This window comes from Hyperoodon ampullatus (genome assembly GCF_949752795.1).
Source record: "Hyperoodon ampullatus genome assembly, chromosome: 2".
Taxonomy (NCBI): domain Eukaryota; kingdom Metazoa; phylum Chordata; class Mammalia; order Artiodactyla; family Ziphiidae; genus Hyperoodon; species Hyperoodon ampullatus.
Genome location: NC_136915.1, coordinates 179,057,255 through 179,077,720, shown reverse-complemented (window position 1 = coordinate 179,077,720; position 20,466 = coordinate 179,057,255). Strand labels below are relative to the sequence as shown.

Here is a 20,466-nt window from a genome sequence, read left to right as displayed (position 1 = left end):
AGCAAGGACTTGGAACACAGCCCTTCTTTCTACGCTGAAGTTATACTGGGTGCTAGCGACCCCTCTTGTCCCTTCTAGAAAATCAGAGGTTTGGTTCCTCTAAGTTTCTCCCAATTCCAGCATTCTATAACTTCAGCACAGTGTGGATAAACCGGACATTGGTGAACAAGGGCAAGAATGAGAGCAGCTGTCGTAGGGTATGTGAGGCCGGGAGGGCCTGCCTCCCACCTCAGGGCCTTTGCACGTGCTGCTCCCTCTTCCTGGAACTCCCTTCCCCTAGGTCCTCAAGTAGGTGATCCAGACCTCAGATCAAACGGGATCGCCTTATAAAGGTCTTCCCTTTATCTACTCTCCCACAGATCTCTATCATTATACCATGAAGTTTTAAAGTTTTGTGGTCTTCACGGATCACTTATCTGAAATCACTTGTTAATTTCTTCGCTCGTTTATTGCTATTATTAAAATGAGGATCCCAAGAAAGCCGAGCTGTTGTCTGTCTTGGGCGAAATACAGCACCACTGCCCTGTGGCTCGGGCGGCCTCCACACTTTTCCAGCAGTATGATCTTGGCAAAGTTCCTTGCCTTCTTGCACCCAAGGTTCCTCATTTGCAAAATACAGCTAATAATAGTACCAACAGGCAACAATAAGAGTCATTGCAAGGATTTAATGAGCTAATACTGGTAGCTATTAATAGAAATTGTAAAGATTCACTACTGTTTAGACCTACAGCTATACCTGATTTGTATAGTAGGCCTCATTAAATGATTCTAGATTAAATGAGCTTTAGAATGAGAAGAGAAAGGGCCAGTTGGTTGTAAAGTATGTATTATGTGTTTCTCAGCATAATGTCAGGAATTTGGAAGATTAAAATTTATTTTAAATAATATATAGTTTCTGAAGATAAATCAAATGGGAGAAAGAAGGAGAGATGAAGCAACAATAGAGGAAAGTTAGCAAAAGGCCCGGCAGAAGACACATTTTAGGAATCCCTGAATATCCTGTGATAAACCATAATGGAAAAGAATATGAAAAGGAATGTATGTATATGTATAACTGAATCATTTTCCTGTACAGCAGAAATTAACACATTGTGAATCAACTATACTTGAATAAAACAAATTAAAAAAATAGAATACCTGAAATGATGTCACCCCGCTGTGACTTGTGTAGGACAGGTGCACGGCCAGCCAGGTGAGTTTAGCGTGAGGACACAGAAACCCTGTCACTCCCAAGGCTGGGGAGGAGGGCTGGAAAGGCTCATGGAGAAGAGTCAGCCTGCAGGACTGACAAACAGCCGAGCCCGAGGATGGCTGGGGTCTAAGACAATTCATGCCTGGTGGGCTTTTAACCTTTTCTCCCCTCTCCATGCCTCCTCCTTGGACATTCTATATAAGCGATGAATGAGTGGAAAGAGCCATGAACAAGAAAAGGAGGCTTAGTAGGGAGAAATCGGTCTGCGAGATGTCAGGGAACAGTGGGAGGGACCCCCGGTCCATTTCCACACACATTTATTAAGCATTAAATGTGGTCTGGGATGACAGTACTGAGAGTACAAAACGCAAGATCTGGTTGGGCCCCCTCCCAGCTAGCTGGCCGGCTCACTGAGACAAGGTGAGTGGTGACACATAGATGATTCACACAGTGTGAATTCACCACCCCCAGGTCCATTTCTTCTGCCTCCTGTTGAAGGGACACGAGGCTGGTTCTAAAATCATGAATTCTGGGGTCCTCCTATCCCTCCCTCTAACCCTTCACCTTTGGGCAAGTTACTTAACTCGGAGTCCATTTTAAAACACAATTGCATCTTAAGGGCTTTTTCTTCAGACACAGGAGTTTCCCTCTTCTCTAAAAAAGACGGTTACAGCCCTTGCTCTCCCACAGGGGTAACATTATGGGTGTTCTTGAAAGACAGACAAGGGGCATCAGAGCCTCCAGTCCTCCGGAAGGTGAGATGCTCAGAGACACAGTGTGAGAAGAGAATGCCCAGTTTTCTGTCCCTCTTTGGCTGGTTCTGATAAACCCATTCTATCCTTCTTAGAAACTGGGACTTACCTCCCACAGTTACTCAGAGTGGCAGTTACCTAAGAGGTAACTGTCCCCAACCTTAAAGCCAAACAGTTCTGGAGAGTGAGAAATGGAATATTGCCTGCCATATCAGTAAACAAAGGATGTCACAGTCATCAGTGATTGCAGCCCTCCAACAGGAGCCGGTGAGACCTGAGGGAACTCAGGATGTGAAAACACAGGATCCTGGTCCCAGAGAGCTGAGGTGCATATGAAAGGAGTGATTTCAATGAGCCCAGACTCTTACACCTTCCCATGCATAGAAAGGCGCTAAATTCCTTAACTTGGGATAGCTGGTTTTCCTTAACGAACAATAATCTTTTGACGTTTGGACTGCTGGCCCTTTGTTGCAAAACTTCTACATAACCTGGCTCTGGCTTCCCCACCACCACCCCGCTGCCCACACACACTGCCTAGGAGCAGTTCTCTCAGGGTTACTTAAGATGCTGCCTCCCGGGCTCGAAGTCCTAAAAATTTCCACCGAATAAAACATAACTCTCAACTTTAGGTTGTGAATAATTTTTTAGTGGACAAGAGCAAGCCTGGCACAATGGCAGTATGCAAAGTGCCCAGAGCTGGCCCAAGTAGGTAGAAATCAAGTCATCTTGGGCATTTCAAAAGACCTCTTTTCCAACTCTAGAACCCTTTTTGTTTCATTCCTGGTTTTCATTGGTAAAGGAATCTCCCTTTGCCATAACTACACCGCTTAAGTTTGTCTCTTCTTAGAAATGTGCCGTCCCGGGCAGCCCCAGGATGCCCTTGTAGGAGTCCACTTTCTAGGAGCTGGTGACCTAAGAGGGCCTGGCAGGAAAAGAGACAGGCCTGAGCAGGAACAGAAGGGTAATGGTTACTGGACCACAGGGAAGACAGAGTGTCTATTTTAAGTGGGAAGGAGAAAACAAACCAAAAAAGAAAAACACATGGGGTGATGGTTTAAAAATCCAAACAAAAGCCGCCGAAGAAAAGACAACAGTTGATCTGAACACAGTGTTTAGCAGATGTAATAGGACACGTATGACAAAAGTGTGATTCTAGACATTGCAAACTACTTAAGAAAACAACCACTCCTTACCCGTATTATCACCCTATAACAGTTTCCTATAAGGAATTTAATCCCAACACCAATATTTAAGAATCTCTGGGGGGCTTCCCTGGTGGCGCAGTGGTTGAGAGTCCACCTGCCGATGCAGGGGACGCGGGTTCGTGCCCCGGTCCGGGAGGATCCCACATGCCGCGGAGCGGCTGGGCCCGTGAGCCATGGCCGCTGGGCCTGCGCATCCGGAGCCTGTGCTCCACAATGGGAGAGGCCACAACAGTGAGAGGCCCGCGTACGCAAAAATAAAAAAAAATTTTAAAAAAAAGAATTTCTGATACCAAAGCTGTATGTAACATATGTATGTCACCACCTCTCATGTGGTGTCTTCTGGGAGATGAAGCAGCAGAGAGGACCCCAAGAATTGCAGGCTGGAAGGTTCTGGGCGTGATGGTGTCAGAGGCTACCCTGTCTCTGGGCTAAGCCTAGTGGGCAAAAGCAGTTGCTGGAAGACTGAGTCACTTTACAAGTCTAGAGCATAACTGGCCATTGTCACCCAGGATGGGGGGGTAGAGAAACAAGCAAGTTAAGCTACATACAGAACTCTGCTTTCCCAAACACTGTGCCCCTAAAACAAACATCTCCATGGAAGGCAGTCTATTCTTGCAAAACTGCAGTGCAACTCTGACCCTAACAACACAGAGTCAGCACAGACTCCACAAGTTAAGGGCACGGTCCCCAGCAAGACTGTCCTCACTTCTGATGCCAGCCACAAGTCCAGGGGTTCCCAGGCGACCCACACTTCTGACCAATTGGCTAAAAATTCTGGGATTCCCACACCCCCCTCAGGTTGGATAGTTCACTAGAATGACTCGCAGAGCTCTCCTTGCTATTACGGTTTTATTATAAAGGATACAAATCAGGACCAGGCAAATGAAGAGACACACAGAGCAAGATCTGGGAGGGTCCTGAACCAGGAGCTACTGTGTCCTACGGACTCATCACCCTTTCAGCTCACCGTTGTGTTCATTAATCAGAAAGCTGAACCCAGCCCCAGTGTTAAGTTTTTTGTTTGTTTGTTTGTTTGCTTTTAATTAATTTATTTATTTATTTATTTTTGGCTGTGCTGGGTCTGTTGCTAAGCGTGGGCTTTCTCTAGTTGTGGCGAGCAGGGCTACTCTTCGTAGCGGTGTGCCGGCTTCTCATTGCAGTGGCTTCTCTTGTTGTTGAGCACGGGCTCTAGGCGCATGGGCTTCAGTAGTTGGCGGCACGTGGACTTCAGTAGTTGTGGCTCGTGGCCCAGGATCAGTAGCTGTGGTGCATGGGCTTGGTTGGTCCGCGGCATGTGGGATCTTCCTGGACCAGGGCTCGAACCCGTGTACCCTGCATTGGCAGGCAGATTCTTAACCACTGCGCCACTAAGGAAGTCTTGGTGTTGAGTTTTTATTGCAGCTTCATTAGGTAGATATGATTGATTGAACCACTGGTCACGTGACTGAACTCAATCTCCAGCCCCCCTTTCTTCCCAGGAGGAGCTCAGATTAATACAAACCCCCCACCCTCTAATCGCATTGTCGGTCTTTCTGATGAGCTACCCCTGTTCTAAATCATCTCACAGTAGTATAAGCTCAGGTGTAACTAGAGGTTACCTCCCAGGAACAACCAAAGGCAAAAGCCAGACAAATTCTGCATCACACAACAGTTCTGTCCTGGGGGAGAACATTGGCCCTTCAGTGAGACTGGTCTGAGTTTGACTTTCTGCTGTGTGACTCTGGGAATTTACTTAACCTCTCTGAGCCTCAGTTTCCTCATCTAAAAAGTAGAGATAATAATACTGTTATTAGTATACAGAGATCAGCACCGTTCAAGAGAAGTATGATGCCAGTTACGATATAACGAATCTTTTTCTCATAGCTGCACTTTAAAAAGGAAAAAGAAACTGGTAGAATTAACATTACTTTTATATTTTACTTAGCTCAACCTGTCTAAAATAGCATCATTCCAATATGTAATCAATAGTAAAACAATTATCAATGCAATACCTTACATTCTTTTTTGTACAGAGTCTTTGAAATACAGTACGTATCTTACACATATAGCACACCTCAGTTTGGACTCATCTCATTTCAAGCCCCATGTTGACTCATGGCTACTATATTGGGCAGCGGCTGCAGATAGAGGTGACTACTGTTATCTTCATTAAATGAGTTAATGCTCAGTGCCCATTTTACAAATGTTCCCTAAAATGTGTGTGCGTGCACATGCGCACACACGTGTAGAGGCAGTGACCAAGGCCTAAACTCTAAGGTGCTCTAAACCGTGTGTCAGGCAGCTCCCACAGAACAGCAAATAGACATTCTCTTCTCTGGAAAAGAAACACTTCAACTTGGAGGAGAGAGGCTCTTGGATGAATTATCCACAGTGTGCTCTTTTATTCCCAAATTCCATCTCCCCAACGCACATTTTGATACTGGCAAAATCGAGTAACCATGGACAATAGCTTTCAATGGGAAAAGAAGCCCTGAAAGCAGCCAGATGGGGAGTCTCAAGGAACTCTGAATGGCTGGGGGGTGGGGAGGAAGAAGAACTGCAGGGAGGAGCTTTGACTCATGAAGTCACTGAGCAGCCCCTCCGCTCCCCTTCAGGCCACCTCCCAGCATCACCGCCCAGACACCAGCAAGTGCACCTGCCAATCGCCCCACTCTTCACTTCCTGGAAAATGCTCCACATTGTAAATCCAGAAGAATGTCATGAGCAGGAGATTGATTTCTAGGTAATTATTCAGGTAGCTTTGTAGCATCTGATTCTCAGGACCCAAAACATAATCAAAGTGTCTTTTTAAAAAAAAAAAAGATGCAGATATTAATAGGCAAACTCTGTCTCTTCGAATACTGGTGCCCCCACCTTCAGCTTCTCCCAACTTTTATAACCAAGAGCTGCCCATTGCCCTGTCATTCATCTAATTCAGTCCATTCTCAATGGAGCGAGGGTGAAGGTTCCAAGCCACCCTTAAGGTAGGAATGAAGAGATTCACCTAATAAAGCCAGACAAATGCATTTTTACATAATATGCAAGATTAATGATAACAAACTCAACCCAATTCACATACTTCATCAAGAAAGACAAGCTAATTATCTGTCAGAGAATTAGCTCCTATTTAAAGGGCATTTTACCTTAATTTGGCAAAAAGAACTAATGGGAACAGTCTCTCCATCCTGATGTATTCTCTTGACTGCTTAAGCACTCAGAAGACTTCAGCACTGCACTAAAACCCCAGGGTTTAAAAAAAGGGGGGAAGGGGTAGGGGCACAAACACCTCTTAACACCTCACAAAATCTAACTCTCTCTGTTGTTATTCACAAGGCTGTCCCTTTCAAAGCATCTTATCAACAGCATCAAACTGGGAGTGACTCAGATTTATGAAACAAGGTGGCACTGGCCCTGCCAGATCCTTCACTTCCACAGTAGCTTCTGGTTTTTAATAGTGCTGAATGGGGCCTCAACACTTCCTCACTCTGCGCACCAATGCAGAAGCCGGAGATTTACAGCACATGCCTTAGGGCATGTGTGTTGCACACACAATCGGAATTTGTGCAAAGATCTGTGATGAAAGATAAAGACTTTCGTACAAACCAATAACTTAAGTAGGGCGTTGGAGCTTGTTTTCTGAAGAGAAAAGCAGGAATGAAAAAATGAACGGGGATTAGGGGAGGGGGGAAATAAACCCAAGGGGCCTGGCCCCGAGCTTCCATTCCTCAGTAGAAAAGTAGAGAAGCTCCCAAACAAGGGATTCCCTCCAGAGGTTACAATATCAAAAACTTGGAAACAATCTTAACTTCATGAACAGGCAAATGTGTTAAGTAAAATGTGATACATCCCATAAAATAAGACACGTTATAACATTCAGAGAGAACCTATGATGACTATACAGGAAGCAAAAGTACTTGCAATATAAAGTGAAAATGAATTTCAGTTTCTGTATGAAAAACTCTGCAAAATATGCACAAATATGGGTAAAGAATGCAGAGAATATGTAGAAGTGAAACTAAGCCAGTCAGGGAGATTAGTATGTCATGTAATTTTTCTTTCTAAAATTTTCTTAATAGTCCAACAATGGGTATATAATTGAGTCTTTGCTAACACTTGATTTTATAAGATTTCCTTACATAGAAACAGTATTATTTTCCAGCATGGTGCTGATTCAGAAAAAAGTCCTTATGTAGTTATCTATGCACCCCACTAGAAACACTAGGTTTTTCCAAACCTTTAAACAAAAAATAATCTACCAAGCATCAAAGAGTTGTTTCTACTTAACATTGCACCAGTGGTGATGTCAATTCATTTGACTGTATCTATTACTCATTTATCCCTTGGAGATAAATATATGGTGATGAATTTTTATTGCAGATATATGATATAATTATGGTACATTTGTAATATATGTTAGCTATTATGTGCCTGGCATTGTATACGAACTATCTAATTTAATCCTCAATCCCATGAGAAAATTGTCATTACCCTCCCTATTTTATGGATAGGAAAACTGAGGTACACCAAACATTTCACTCAACTTCATGCTATTAATAAGTGATGAAGTTAGGATTCAAACTCAGCAGTCTGGTTCTAGAATCTGTGCTGTTAATTTACTATATTCCCTCTGCTAGAAAAGATACAAATTTCTAATAGGAAAGCTGAATACAAATGCAAATCAGAAGTCACTTAATCACCTTGTTACAAAGGGGAAGGGAAAGAAAACATGAAGCAACCTGGCCAAACACTTGGACCCACAAGATTTGCTTATTTAATAACAACTCAAATTCAAACCAAAGGATTATACTCCCACTGGGATTTAAAAGATAATTACTGTACAGAGAGTTAGGAAACATGGCTTCTATGCCAGTTCTGCTACCAGGTACTTATGTGCTCTCTGGTAAGTAATCAGCTTCCATATCTGTAAAATGGGACAGTTGAAACAAATACTCAATAATCTGTCTGAATGAATACTACTTCAAGCACAGGGTTCCCAGGGGTCCATCCTGCTATCCTTCAAGGGTGTTAATCATGCTTTCTCTACAGTCTGTCCCTGCCACACTCCCAGATTACCTGAGCTGTATTTGGAGGCTTAGACTATAAAGAGGAAGAAGAAAGATAAGGAGAAGAAAGCAGAAGATGAAAGCAACAGTTAATAAATAGTTGGATAACATTCTTTTTCACTTATCCCAGAGAATTCACTTTCCCAAAAGTAATGATAACCAACTAGAAATTCTTTCTTCACACACTTGAGGGGGAAAAGAAACCCCATATTTAATATATTATCCACACTAATGGAACGGATAATGATTATAAAACATAAGCAATCAAATACCATTGGATCTTAGAGTCTTTGGGATGTAGTCATACATACCCATCAGACATTCCTTCTTATTCACTAAATATAAGTTCATACCTCTCTTCCTTCTCACTTATCTACTTCCCACTCTAGAAAGGAAGTATATTAATATGGGCAAAAGAAGGAAGCATCATTCTCCTATCCACAGGCTACTAGGAGAAAGCATTCTAAAGTTCTCCACATTGAAAATACATGGAGCAGAAGCCTCAGAGCACTATGCCCAGTCGCTACCAGGTACCAGCTGAGTGACCTTGACAAGTTCCTGGATCTCTCTGAGTCTCAGTCACTCATATGTAGACTGGAATGTCATCATGAGACATAATGGTCTGAGCACAGAGTCCACTCAGACAGCAAACATTTCATAAATGCTAGAAATAATCGTCGCGGGTTTCAAACATTTGTTTCATTGATTGGTTGCTCTAGTTAAAAGTCTCTGCCATGACCAAAAGTTGAAGTTTCCAAAAGCTGTGATATAATTCAGGGTGAGGTCATTGGAAAGCCAGCTCTTCGTTGAGGACACAGTCAGCCACTCTTAGCACTGGAATTTTCAGTTGAGGAGATACAAGAAAATGGGCAGTGGGCTAAGTATCGTAACCAAGGACACCTCATAGATAAAGCACAAAGTGACCCTAAGGAATGAGATATACAGTGCACTTGTAAATAAACATGTGGCCAGCCTGGAAAGAACTTGGCCTTTGAGATCCTTAGAACTGGGTTTTAATACTTGTTCTGCAACTCACTGGTTAATAATCTGGGGGGAGAAATATTGAATCTCCTCCTCCGATTCCTCTTCTGTAAAACTGGGAATCGAAAACCTCCCTCAGCAAGTTGTGCTGAGAGCTAAGTAAGACATGTATGTGACGGCCCAATGCCCAGCACATAGAAAGCAGTCAATCGCTTTTATTTTTTTCCCCAAACTATCTGGAAAATAATTTTCTAATTTTGAGGATGATAGGTTGGTCAGACCCAGAGTTGTTATATGTGATTAAATGGTGTTCCACGGTCGGAGTAGAATATCACTTCATGAGAACCATCAGAGCGTTCTTATAAATCTTATCATAAAAATATGCTATTTAGTAAGACTAGAAATACAAGACCCAAGAAACTGTCCTCTATCCCATCAAGGAAGCTCCCCTTAGAAGTCTGTCTCATCTTATTATTTTAAGAGGGACACAGACACGCTGTAATAACTAATGACAGTAATTCACAGTCTTGAAAACTGGAACCCAGGACTTCAGTGCAAGAGCAGGAAGGTGCTGCCTCTGCCTCTGAGAGGACCCTCTGCCCTCACACCACTCTGCTCCCTCTATACCCCTGCTCCTACTTCCTCTCCCCCCAATCTGTTTTTATTTCCCACTTGCCAGTAGAAACAGCTGGTGATATTTAGCCCAGTAGTAGTGGACCCCGGGGCCACGATGCAAAGAATGGGGGAGTATTTCTCCCATAGAATAAGCATCAAGTAGTAAAGCACTGGACAGTCATGTTCTGCCACAGAGTGGTGACAGCCTCCTTACCCAGGGACACAAAATAAAATCACTTGAGCTCACATCATAACGGGAGAAGCTTACGCTCCTCAAGGGGAGGACAGCCTGACACTGCCCCCTGGATCAGGCAGCTTCATCTATTTACTTGATTGAGAATTGGGCAACAGATGCCTGACGGGGGTCCAGCGGGTGGGAAGACAAAGAAAACCAAACCCTCTGTCGACGAAAACCAAACCCTCTCTGTTAGGAAGAGTTTAGCTTTGTTTTGCTTTCCATGAAATTCCAGTCTTAGGGGGGCAAAACACACGATGAGTAGGCCCTCACCACAAATAAAGCATTAAGGCGAGATGGATAATGTGATGAATCTGCAAACCTTTTCTTCCTGATAGTGATTTTGCCCTTTGCCAGAGGCAGAGCACGGGGTAATAGCCTTTATCTTATATGAAAATACCAAGCTGCACAGCTCATTTCTTTATCCAAAAGCATAGGCTCAAGTTTCCTTTTCCTTTAAGTTCCATAAGATATGGGTCTTGTTGGGGCGGGGGGAGTGGTATATGTATATATATATTCCCCCCAACTTTTAAGTAATAATAGATGATACAGGCAATAGGCTGAGAAAAAAAGGATGCTAAGACCTTCCTCTTAGCTTATGGATGAAAACATCTAGAGTCAAAGACTTCATAATTAGAAAGGACACTACATCAACATGAATATAAAATGTATGTTTTGAAATGTTCTACAATAAAATTCAGGCTGTGGTTCATACTTATTCTCTTCTCTTCCCTCCCATTTTTCTGAATTAGTAAGGTTATATGATATTAATATAGAGTATACAGTACATGGATACATAGCCACAGAAAATTTGCCCAAGAGAAACCCACATGGTTTAGGGGAAATAGCACAGGCTTCGAAATGACAGACACTCGTGTTTTCATTCCAGCCCTGTCCCTGAGAGTGGTTTTTAATTGTACTCTCAAACTCTTTTTTTTTTTCCTAAGCTAGCCAAAACCTTGTCTTTGAAATACCATTTACAGTGTTTGTTTGCTTAGCATGTCCTCTTTTCATAGAGAGCATGCAGGAAAAAATAAACACAGGTCTTGTCTCTATCAGCAACATGTCCCAAATTAGTGAGGTTCAAATTACAAAGTTCCACTCCAATGCACAGAGGAGGCCTGTCAGCCCTGAGCTTCTTGAGGTAGAGACAGAATGTATGTTTCCTTTTCCATTAAAAAACCGACAAATAAAAAATAAAATTCTGTTCGGATCAAGACTTCGGAAAGAAATTCTGTTTGCCCACACGATGTGCTTAGAAAAGGCCAGACTTTATCTTGAAAGTGAAAAAGGAAGGAGAAAAAAGCCAAAGGCCACACAAACATGTACTTCCCAGGAGAATGATATTTCCTAAAGATAAACTGCTCCCTAAACAAGATTGTGTAGCAGTAGAGGCTGAAGAATTCGAACAGGTACATGATCTTCAAGGTGGAAAGAATTTGGAATACTACCCTGGTCCATATATATGCTCTCATTCTAACATTTAGAGTATCAGAGTTATGATGGCAGATGCCTCAGCCTGAAGACCAGTGCCTAGCACATAGAAGGCATTCAGTAATATTTGTTGAAAAAAAATGAATGAATCTCCTGTACCCACAAGGCTATACATCTGTGGAACCCAACAGACCCAAAAGTCCCTAGAAACCTGAAACACTTGGGTACAGGGGCGCATTTTGATAAATGTTTTCCAGCTCTTCCTGAAACCATTAAATTCCCTAGAAGATGGGATTAACATCATTAACATTTGTCTCATATGTCTATGATCCAGTTAAATATCAGGACCATGAGTCTGCTGGTTTCAAAAGACTTAGGTCCTGGGCTTCCCTGGTGGTGCAGTGGTTGAGAGTCCGCCTGCCGATGCAGGGGACACGGGTTCGTGCCCCAGTCCGGGAAGATCCCATATGCTGCGGAGCGGCTAGGTCCGTGAGCCATGGCCGCTGAGCCTGCGCATCCGGAGCCTGTGCTCCGCAACGGGAGAGGCCACAACAGTGAAAAAAAGACTTAGGTCCTTATACTTCTGGACTGAAATCTCAAAATTCAAGAAAAAAGGTAGCAGTACTCAAAATGATTGATTAAATATATTATCTTACTTTGTATGCTATACAATAGATACTGTTATCATTAGATAATAATACACGCACACACACATAATCAACATATCAACCTGGCAAGACCTATTTTTTGCACTAAGGCTCTGAAATTAATCATGCATGTGACCTTGGATGAGCCATAAACCTCTCTAGGCCCCAATTCTGTAACTGCATAATGAGAAGACTGGACGAGATGGATGGTTCCCAAAGTTCGCTGCACGTTAGAACCACCTGGGAGCTTTTTTTTGTTTGTGTTTTGTTTTGTTTTTGTTTTTGTGGTATGCGGGCCTCTCACTGTTGTGGCCTCTCCCGCTGCGGAGCACAGGCTCCGGACGCGCAGGCTCAGCAGCCATGGCTCACGGGCCCAGCCGCTCCGCGGCATGTGGGATCTTCCCGGACCGGGGCCCGAACCCGTGTTCCCTGCATCGGCAGGCAGACTCTCAACCACTGCGCCACCAGGGAAGCCCCACCTGGGAGCTTTTAAAAGTCTTGATGTTCCTGCTGGACCCTAGACCAGTTTAATGAGAATCTCTGGAAGTGGGAACTGAGCATCCCAGGTTTTAAATTGCCCCAGGTGATTCCAAGGAACAGCCTTCAGTGAAGACTCTTGGACTAGGTGACCTCTAAGGCCCCTTCCTATTCTAAAACCTGAGGTACCTGAGTTCAGAAGAGGTGACATGACCTCTCCTGGGATTAGAATTTCTGCCCCTTGTGTGTCGTGTACCTTTATCTACCTACTAGAATTAAATTGCCTAGGGACGGGACTTCCCTGGTGGTCCAGTGGTTAAGACTTCACCTTCCGATGCAGGGGGTGCAGGTTCAATCCCTGGTTGGGGAGCTAAGATCCCACATGCCTTGTGGCCAAAAAACCAAAACATAAAACAGAAGCAACACTGTGACACATTCAATAAAGACTTTAAAAGTGGTCCACATCAAAAAAAAAAAATCTTTAAAAAAATCTTTAAAAAAACAATCGCCTAGGGACTACAAAGCAACACATTTCTATGCCCATACTCCTCCTCAGCAATGCTGAGCCAGGGAGAGCCTGGCTGCCGCTAACACTGGAATGAAGGAAGAAGGGGCAGCTCCTGGTCAGAGGCGCACGCCAGCTCCTGAGAGCACAGGCACCACAAGGCTGCGTGGTAGAGAGTGTTTCTGCTCCTGTGATTTTGCAAAATCTCCCTTCCTCTACCCTGCTTTTTCTCATCTAAAAGCATCATCTACCGCTGCTAGGAGAGGAGTTTCTTGAACTTGTCCTTGAGAAGCCAGATGGTTAACTTAACTGATCTGAATGGTTGAGGACAAGTGGTTCCTACTTAACATGCGCCCTAGTGCTGTGCTCCGAACAAGGGCCCATTCCCCTCCCGCCCCCCCACCCCCAGTCTTATGGAAGAAGTTCTGAAAGGCCATGGGGGGTAGGAGAGCAGAGCCCAGGGACCTGATTTACTGAGATCGATCTACATGCCAGACACTCTGTTTACATTGTCTGAGTTCATCCTTGATGTTGGAATTATCCCTGTTGTACAATGAAGAGAAACGGGCTCAGAGGGGTAACCTGAGTTGCCTAAGGACACCTCTAGCTGGTCAGCCGAAAAAGCCTCGATTGGAGCTCAGGTGTATGTGAGCTAAACGCTGAACACACAGTGAACAGGGAACAGCTTTTCAGTTTCAGTTAGGAAGCAGAATAGTACATCCAAAAGCTTAGAGAGGGTATAGGCAAATGTGAACCAATTCAGGGGAGGGTTCAAGACTTAAAGACATGAGAGGGTCTTTCAATGCATTTCCTCCTTTTCCCTCCACCTTCCATCTCATCACAACTCAAAGCTCCGAGAACTTTTCAAGATGAAGCACACTCCCGCTCCTCCCACCTCCCCTTTTATAGTCAGACTACAATCCTTACTCCAAAAATAAATCAGCCTGATGAGAGGCCAGAAAAAGCAACGCTTAATAGCTTTATACTTTCATTATTTAGTTATGGGACATTCGTTGGACAGATTTATCATCACGTTTTTACAAACTCCCCTACAAATAAATAATTCGAGGATATGCCCAAATTACTCTGGCCTCCTGACCCAACACGTCTTTGTAATTACTTGGCACTCCAACTGTATGCTACTTAAATTAGGTAACAGTCACCAAGTTATTTTTAAGCCCTAGCAACACCACACACACACACACACACACACACACACACACACACACACACAGCTATACCTAGCTTGTTATCTGCACTCCTTTGGAAGAGGAGCTAAAATTGCACTTTTACTGATACCATCATTTCTGTTCGACCAACAGTAATCATATTAAGCTACAGGTACTGAGTGTTCACTCTGTATGAGGAACTGTTCTAGACACTTTGTACCCATTAATTCATTTAATATCTAAACTACCACCATGAGACAGCTACTGTTATATCCTTTTTGGTAAATGAAGAAAGCAAGGAAGTAAGTGAAGTAGCCATCGGTCAAGGGCACAGAGCTAGTAAGGGGTGAGCCAAGACTAGAGCCCAGACAGGCTGGATCCCCAGTCCTGCCTGAATCTCTCCACCATTTGCTATAAGGCTAATATTCAGCCTGTTTGGATATTCAACAGAAGCTCAGAATAACACATTTGTGAGTATATATTATGCCCTTATTCCACCTGTTTAAAAAAAAAAAATCCTCCTAACATCCCTGCCAGACAAGAGGAAGACTTTTGTTCCCCTCACAAAACAAAGCAGGAAAGAGAAAGAATATTTCCCCAGGGTCTCTGATTTCTGAGCATAGACCTTCACCTTGTCATCAGACTCAGCACTGCCTACAAGTGTCTACTTCAGAGCCCTTTTTGACTATGGGAACATGCGCCATCTATGTTGCTCATTTCAGGAGCTGCGAAGGAAAGTTTTCTAGCGTAAGAAGCTCACTCTCTCTGTCATGGAATCTTCCCCACACATCAGCCTCCTGAACTGATGCTCACTCTTCTCCCTCCCTCCCCCCAATAAATGTCTCTGATACAGAGGCAGGCCTGCTGGAGGATGAAGCAATCAGTCACTCTTTGTTTTGTGACAGCACAGAGCAAGTACAGGCACGGGCCCTGACAGACCCTCGTGGAAGAGGAGCACTAGAGACCCCCAAGGAGGTGCCTGGAAACCTCCCACTCTGGGGGGTGGGGGGAGGTGATGCTTCTCCATAAACCTGAGAGCCAGTTAGTCAGAGTGGAATTTCAAGCTGGAAAATCTCTCAACAATGGGCACATGACACCAGGGTTTAGGAGTGAAAATGTTGTCCATACTATACGATACAATATTCCCAGCCTTCTTAATTTGAAAATATTAAGTTTAAACCTGAAACATATTGAAATACAGTCAAATATTGTCTGTACTCTAAAATCTTTCAACAACCAAGAAAAGAAGAGACAGCAAATAGGGAAAGTGTTAATAATTGTTTAATCTGGGTACTAGGTATATGGGTGCCCATGATACGCTTTTCTATGTTTCTCTATATTTGAAATACTTCATAATAACAATGTTAAAGGCATAGACTGTCTTTAAAGAGGAGGTGATAGTAGACTATCCTTTCCTACATAGGTAAAGGACAAATTATTTCCCTGAACACAGCCTTCCTAAAAAGAAAGGGAGCCTTATAAACATCATAGCAAAGATGGTAGCTCTCATTCTGAAAAACCCAGAACTGTCTAGCCTCCTTATTGAGTTGGGTGAGTAATCACATTAAGCCTCAACTTTGTGTAAAACAGCTTGTAATTCTTTCAAAGACTTTGAAGGTCTCTAAATATTTATTCATTTGGATCAATTTTTGCCAGGTTGAATAGAAGCACAGGTCTGATGCCATTTATTCTTCGGAAGATGAGAATAAAACACAGATTCAGACATAGGTCACAACAGGGACGGGACTGTAAATTAGAATAGTAACTTAATCCCAGGGGCTTCTGCGCCTCTGATCAGTTTCTTCCCAACCTGACACAGCATTACTAAAATGGTATCTGAGCAGCCGCTCTACTTGACAGGCAGCACCAAAAATGGAGAACATGGCATTGAAAGAGGGGGACATAAAACTTGGACAGGGAGGGTAGCAACCGGTGTTTACAAACATAAACCAGAGAATCAGATGGGTCAGCCATAAATTACCCGAGATTATACTGAAATCTCTGAAAATAAATTAATGAAGCCTTAGAAGTTTTGACCTTCGATTCTAACTACCCCCACCCCATATCTACCCTTCAAAACTCACTCATTCCAAAATGGTACCACCACCACTCCTGCTAAAATAAAATCTTACATCACTAATGGAGGGGGTTACTAAAATAAACCTCAGCAGAGAAGCCAGACCAGAATGGTCTGCTTGACCCACTCAAGAACCTAGGAGAAATTGCTGGCTATGCCTTCTGAGAGACGCCCACCCCACTTTTCACCTCAGTGGTGCTATGGTATTAACCTTTGGTTTACCCAGATGAAAGGGTAGCTAGGGGCATTCGAATATCAATCTCTTTCCCTTCCTTCCCATCGTGGTCCCAATTTTAGGCCATTCCCCCCAAAGAGACCAAAATAATAATGACAAAAATAATAAAGTAGATTACTGACCCTTTTGCTCCTGAACTACATATATTCAACAAAATTCCCAGATATTTGAAGAAAGAGCTCCCCAAACTACAAATAATCCAACCTCTACCACCAGTGCGTCTTCCAGGTCGACCGCCGCTGTGTCTCACCAACCCGAAAATGATGAGTCCTCACAGCGGCCTCCCAGGCACCCAGTGGTGATGTCAGCAGCATGTCCGGCCCCGCCCCATTGAGGCAATCTTCCTCACTGACACTGAGGAACAAGTGCGGGCTGCCCAAGCTCTCAGCTGCATCCACCGGAGAGGGGGAAAGGAACCCCACTTTGATCAGTAACACCTAGGAGATTCATTGCCCAGTGATTGACAAGCCACACTCATACACAACAATGCCCACTGCAAAGTAGAGGGTAGAATCTCCACCTCTTCCTAATCACCCTATGTTCATGTCCAGGGTCATCTTCACGTGGATTATTTGATGCCTGTCCTCAGGTCATACAGACACAAAAGGTCTGCTTTCCCTCAATGACATCTACTCTACATGAGCAAGAGACCACCCTCAAGATCATTGCATTGGTTCTCCCCTTCTTGGCTCCCCAAGACAAACTATTACAAATGGGAAGTTTGTAGACTGTATTTTCTCATCCAAAAAAGATGAGACAAGCCAAGATCACGGGGACAGAACGCTAGCTGGGTAAACCTACTGGGAATCACTCAAAGTCAGCCAAACAAGAATACAAAACAATAAAATACAGGGGTACACAGAGGAAATCTGAGCATATCTGTAACCCCAAGAAAACCCATCAGCAGCAACAAAAAAAAATACCTGGGAGCTGCTGGGAACTCTCTGGATGCAACTTCCATAATGTTCTCCTTCTCCTGAGGGCCCACCAGCCCAAGGAAAGCCATACTTTTGTGCTAGCTGAGCCCAACAAGAGCAGGTTCGAGGGCAGTAAAGGTGAGCAGAGGGGATGAGGTCAAAGACATTCAGAACTGTATTTCTAAGAACACTGCTTAACAAAAGGCAGAATGCACCATTGGGAAGACAAGAAGAAGAATGGCAGAGCTGGCCCACAAAGGCAAAACTACTAACTTGCTCAGCCCAATGGCCTGTTGCAATTTAAATATGCAAGGTGTTCAAGGGAACCCAGCGACGTCTTTGGTCCACACACAGCACGAGACTGGCTGGTGATGTGGCCCAGACTGTATGCCTTGACTCAACACACTTGGGAAGAAAAGAAATAAGATGCCTGTCTCTCACTACCACCACTACCCCCTGACAGAAGACACCGAAGATGAAGCGTGGTGTGCAGTGCCCCAAAGGATGGCATCCAAGGGCAAAGAAGCACACCTGGGTTGGATACAGGACGCGGGCTCCACTACTAGGTTATGCAATGCTGTGTGGAAAGAGCCCAGAGACCAGGGAGCAATTAATTCCTGCTGCCAGGGCTCAGCGACACTGACCTGCCAGTTATTCTGCACTCAGTGGGGCAAGTGACCCGCCACCCCATCTTGGGAGGAGCCATGATGCCAACGGTCGTCAGGTGACGCCAGAAGGAACGATGGGGGGATGGGGAGTATTTCATAAAAATGACTCTGTCCCTTGAAGCTTTGGCAGAGGAACGGATGTTTGGGGTGAACTTATACTTTCTGAGGGACCTTCGAATAAGGCTCTCTGCCCTTCCTGAAGGTCACTTTCAGAGTGGTGAGAAAGAGGAAGCACTTCCCACGAAAAAACTGGTACCTGGAGGTTTACTTGTAGTTCACCACAGTTGCGGTTTCCTCTGTTCCATCAACTTTGATTAAGTCTGAGAGACAAGAACTTTCCAGCTAGTTTGACTGGACTAGAACTACCAGACCAGGCATGACTGGAGATGCCATCTGGTGTCATAAAGCCCCTTTAGAGGAAGAGGAGAAAATGGTCTCCAAGAGGGGAAATGACTTGCACAATGCAAATGAGAAGGTGAATCAAGACCAGAGCCCAAACCTTCTGGCTTTCAGTTCAAGGCTGCTGGGTTTCTCTCCCAACCCCAAAATAATTGACAGGGCACGGAAGGGAAGACAAGAAGAAGAAAGGCAATTCTGTTTTGTTTTGTTTTTTTGCAGGAGGATGCTGTTACTTCTAAGAGAAAACCCAGAGTGACCGCAGGCTTACCAGGACTGCGCTCGGGAAGGGGGTGGGGGCATTACCTTTCAACACCAGAGGTTCTTTGCCTTCTCTCTTCAGGGACTCGAGAACTACGTGCAGTGGCTGGGAGGGCATCACTCGGCTCGGTTCATTGGTATTCTCATCATAAACTATAATTTCTTTGGAAAAGATCCTCTTGAAAGAGTCCTTGCCTTCCCTACAGGAAATCAAGTCTAAGACAGTGATTTTGCCCTGCTGCAGTCTCCGCCGGCTGATCTTATCGGCACAGTTGATGTGGACAGCTCCTTGGATGTGACTCTTGTTGTACTCCATGAAGGGCCGGCAATCAATGATGACAGGGCCCTGGCTCGGCAGGTGACTCTTGCTGCATTTGGTCATCTTCTTTGCCAAGTCATTGGGGTAGATTATTTTGATGCTGGCTAGCTGCTTGGGGGTTCCTGACACAGGGCTGCCCACCCCACCTGATGGACTTAGAGAGCCTGCGTTCTCACTGTTGTTGACCATCTGGTTGGCCGGGCAGGTGGTAGAGCTTCCAATGGTGGTGGTGGTGGTGGTGCCGGCGGCAACGGCTTGGGTTGGGGCCTGATTGTCCTTGTCGTAGGTTGCCACAGTGCAGCAGCTGGCACTGCTGCATCCACAATTCAGGGAGCGGGCAGAGCCGCTGGATGAGGGCATATACGTCAGATTCGCAGCCTTTAGGGACACAACGGTGGTGGCGATGACAGGAGGGTGGCTGGTACTGCCAGGGGTGGCAGAGCCAAGGTAGCTAGAGTCTAAACAAAGGTTGAGATCCTGAGGTCGTACAGGCCTAGACAGTGCCACCACTACCCTGTCGTCTAAAGGAGACGGAGGCATGAGGAGGCTGAAAACTGGCAATTCAAGAAGAACTCAAGACAGTCTGTAAAGAAGGGGAGGGGGGAAAGAAAGAATAAAGTCATGTGACACACAAGGCAGTCGAATCCAATCCCTAGGAAGGGGCTTTGCATCCCTCTGAGCAAAGTCGTCCTAAGTGCCCTTTATCCTGTCACTCTCAAAGCCTGAATCTCCTTGCTATGGATTCAGAGAGGATGCAAACCTGAGGACCCCCCAGTTCTTGCTATAAGTCTAAGGTTAGGTGTAAAGTCTATGCAAATGTTGATGAACAACCTGTCACGGACCCACATCCAAGTTCAGCCTGAGAAAAGGTAAAAGCACAAAGAATTAGAAAAGCTGAAGACAGAAGGGAAGGCTCTTAAGAGGCAACTCTTCTGGGCCTCATCTCCTGGGCAGAAGTATAATGCAACCGTCTGAGAAAGACCCATGCGTCCACCCGTGCATACTTTCCATGTAATTCCTTCACCCACTGCAAAGGCAAAGGAATGACCAAGAGTGCTGGCATGGCTCACGGGAATATACGGCAGCTAAATATACATCAGGGGCGGATGTCAACTTTCTGCACGTCAAAATGAAAGCATCCCCCTAAGTGAATCTCCTTAACTGCCAGCTATTCTTACTTTCCATTCTACTGAGTCCTTTGAAAAGCACAACAAAGTCATATTAAAACCTCCCATGTTTCCAATTAGCCTCTTATAAAGTAATCTGCATTTCCTCTTTCATTACAAACTAGTCTTCTAGAATGAAGCCTCAAGCCAAGGAGCCAGGTGTGGAAACCCCA

The 20,466-nt window shown here is 44.5% G+C and overlaps 1 protein-coding gene across 1 annotated transcript in view; it reads right to left on the bottom strand.

Annotated features, from left to right (window-relative positions):
- Positions 1 to 19,667, bottom strand: part of DUSP10 (dual specificity phosphatase 10) — a gene marked incomplete at its 5' end in the record, with an annotated part of 36,369 nt that extends 16,702 nt beyond the window's left edge. Inside the window, one exon of the mRNA XM_079697539.1 lies at positions 18,854 to 19,667. Within this exon, the coding sequence (XP_079553665.1) occupies positions 18,854 to 19,667 (814 nt within the window). The remainder of the gene's footprint in view (positions 1 to 18,853) is intronic.
- Between the last annotated feature and the right edge of the window lie 799 nt (positions 19,668 to 20,466).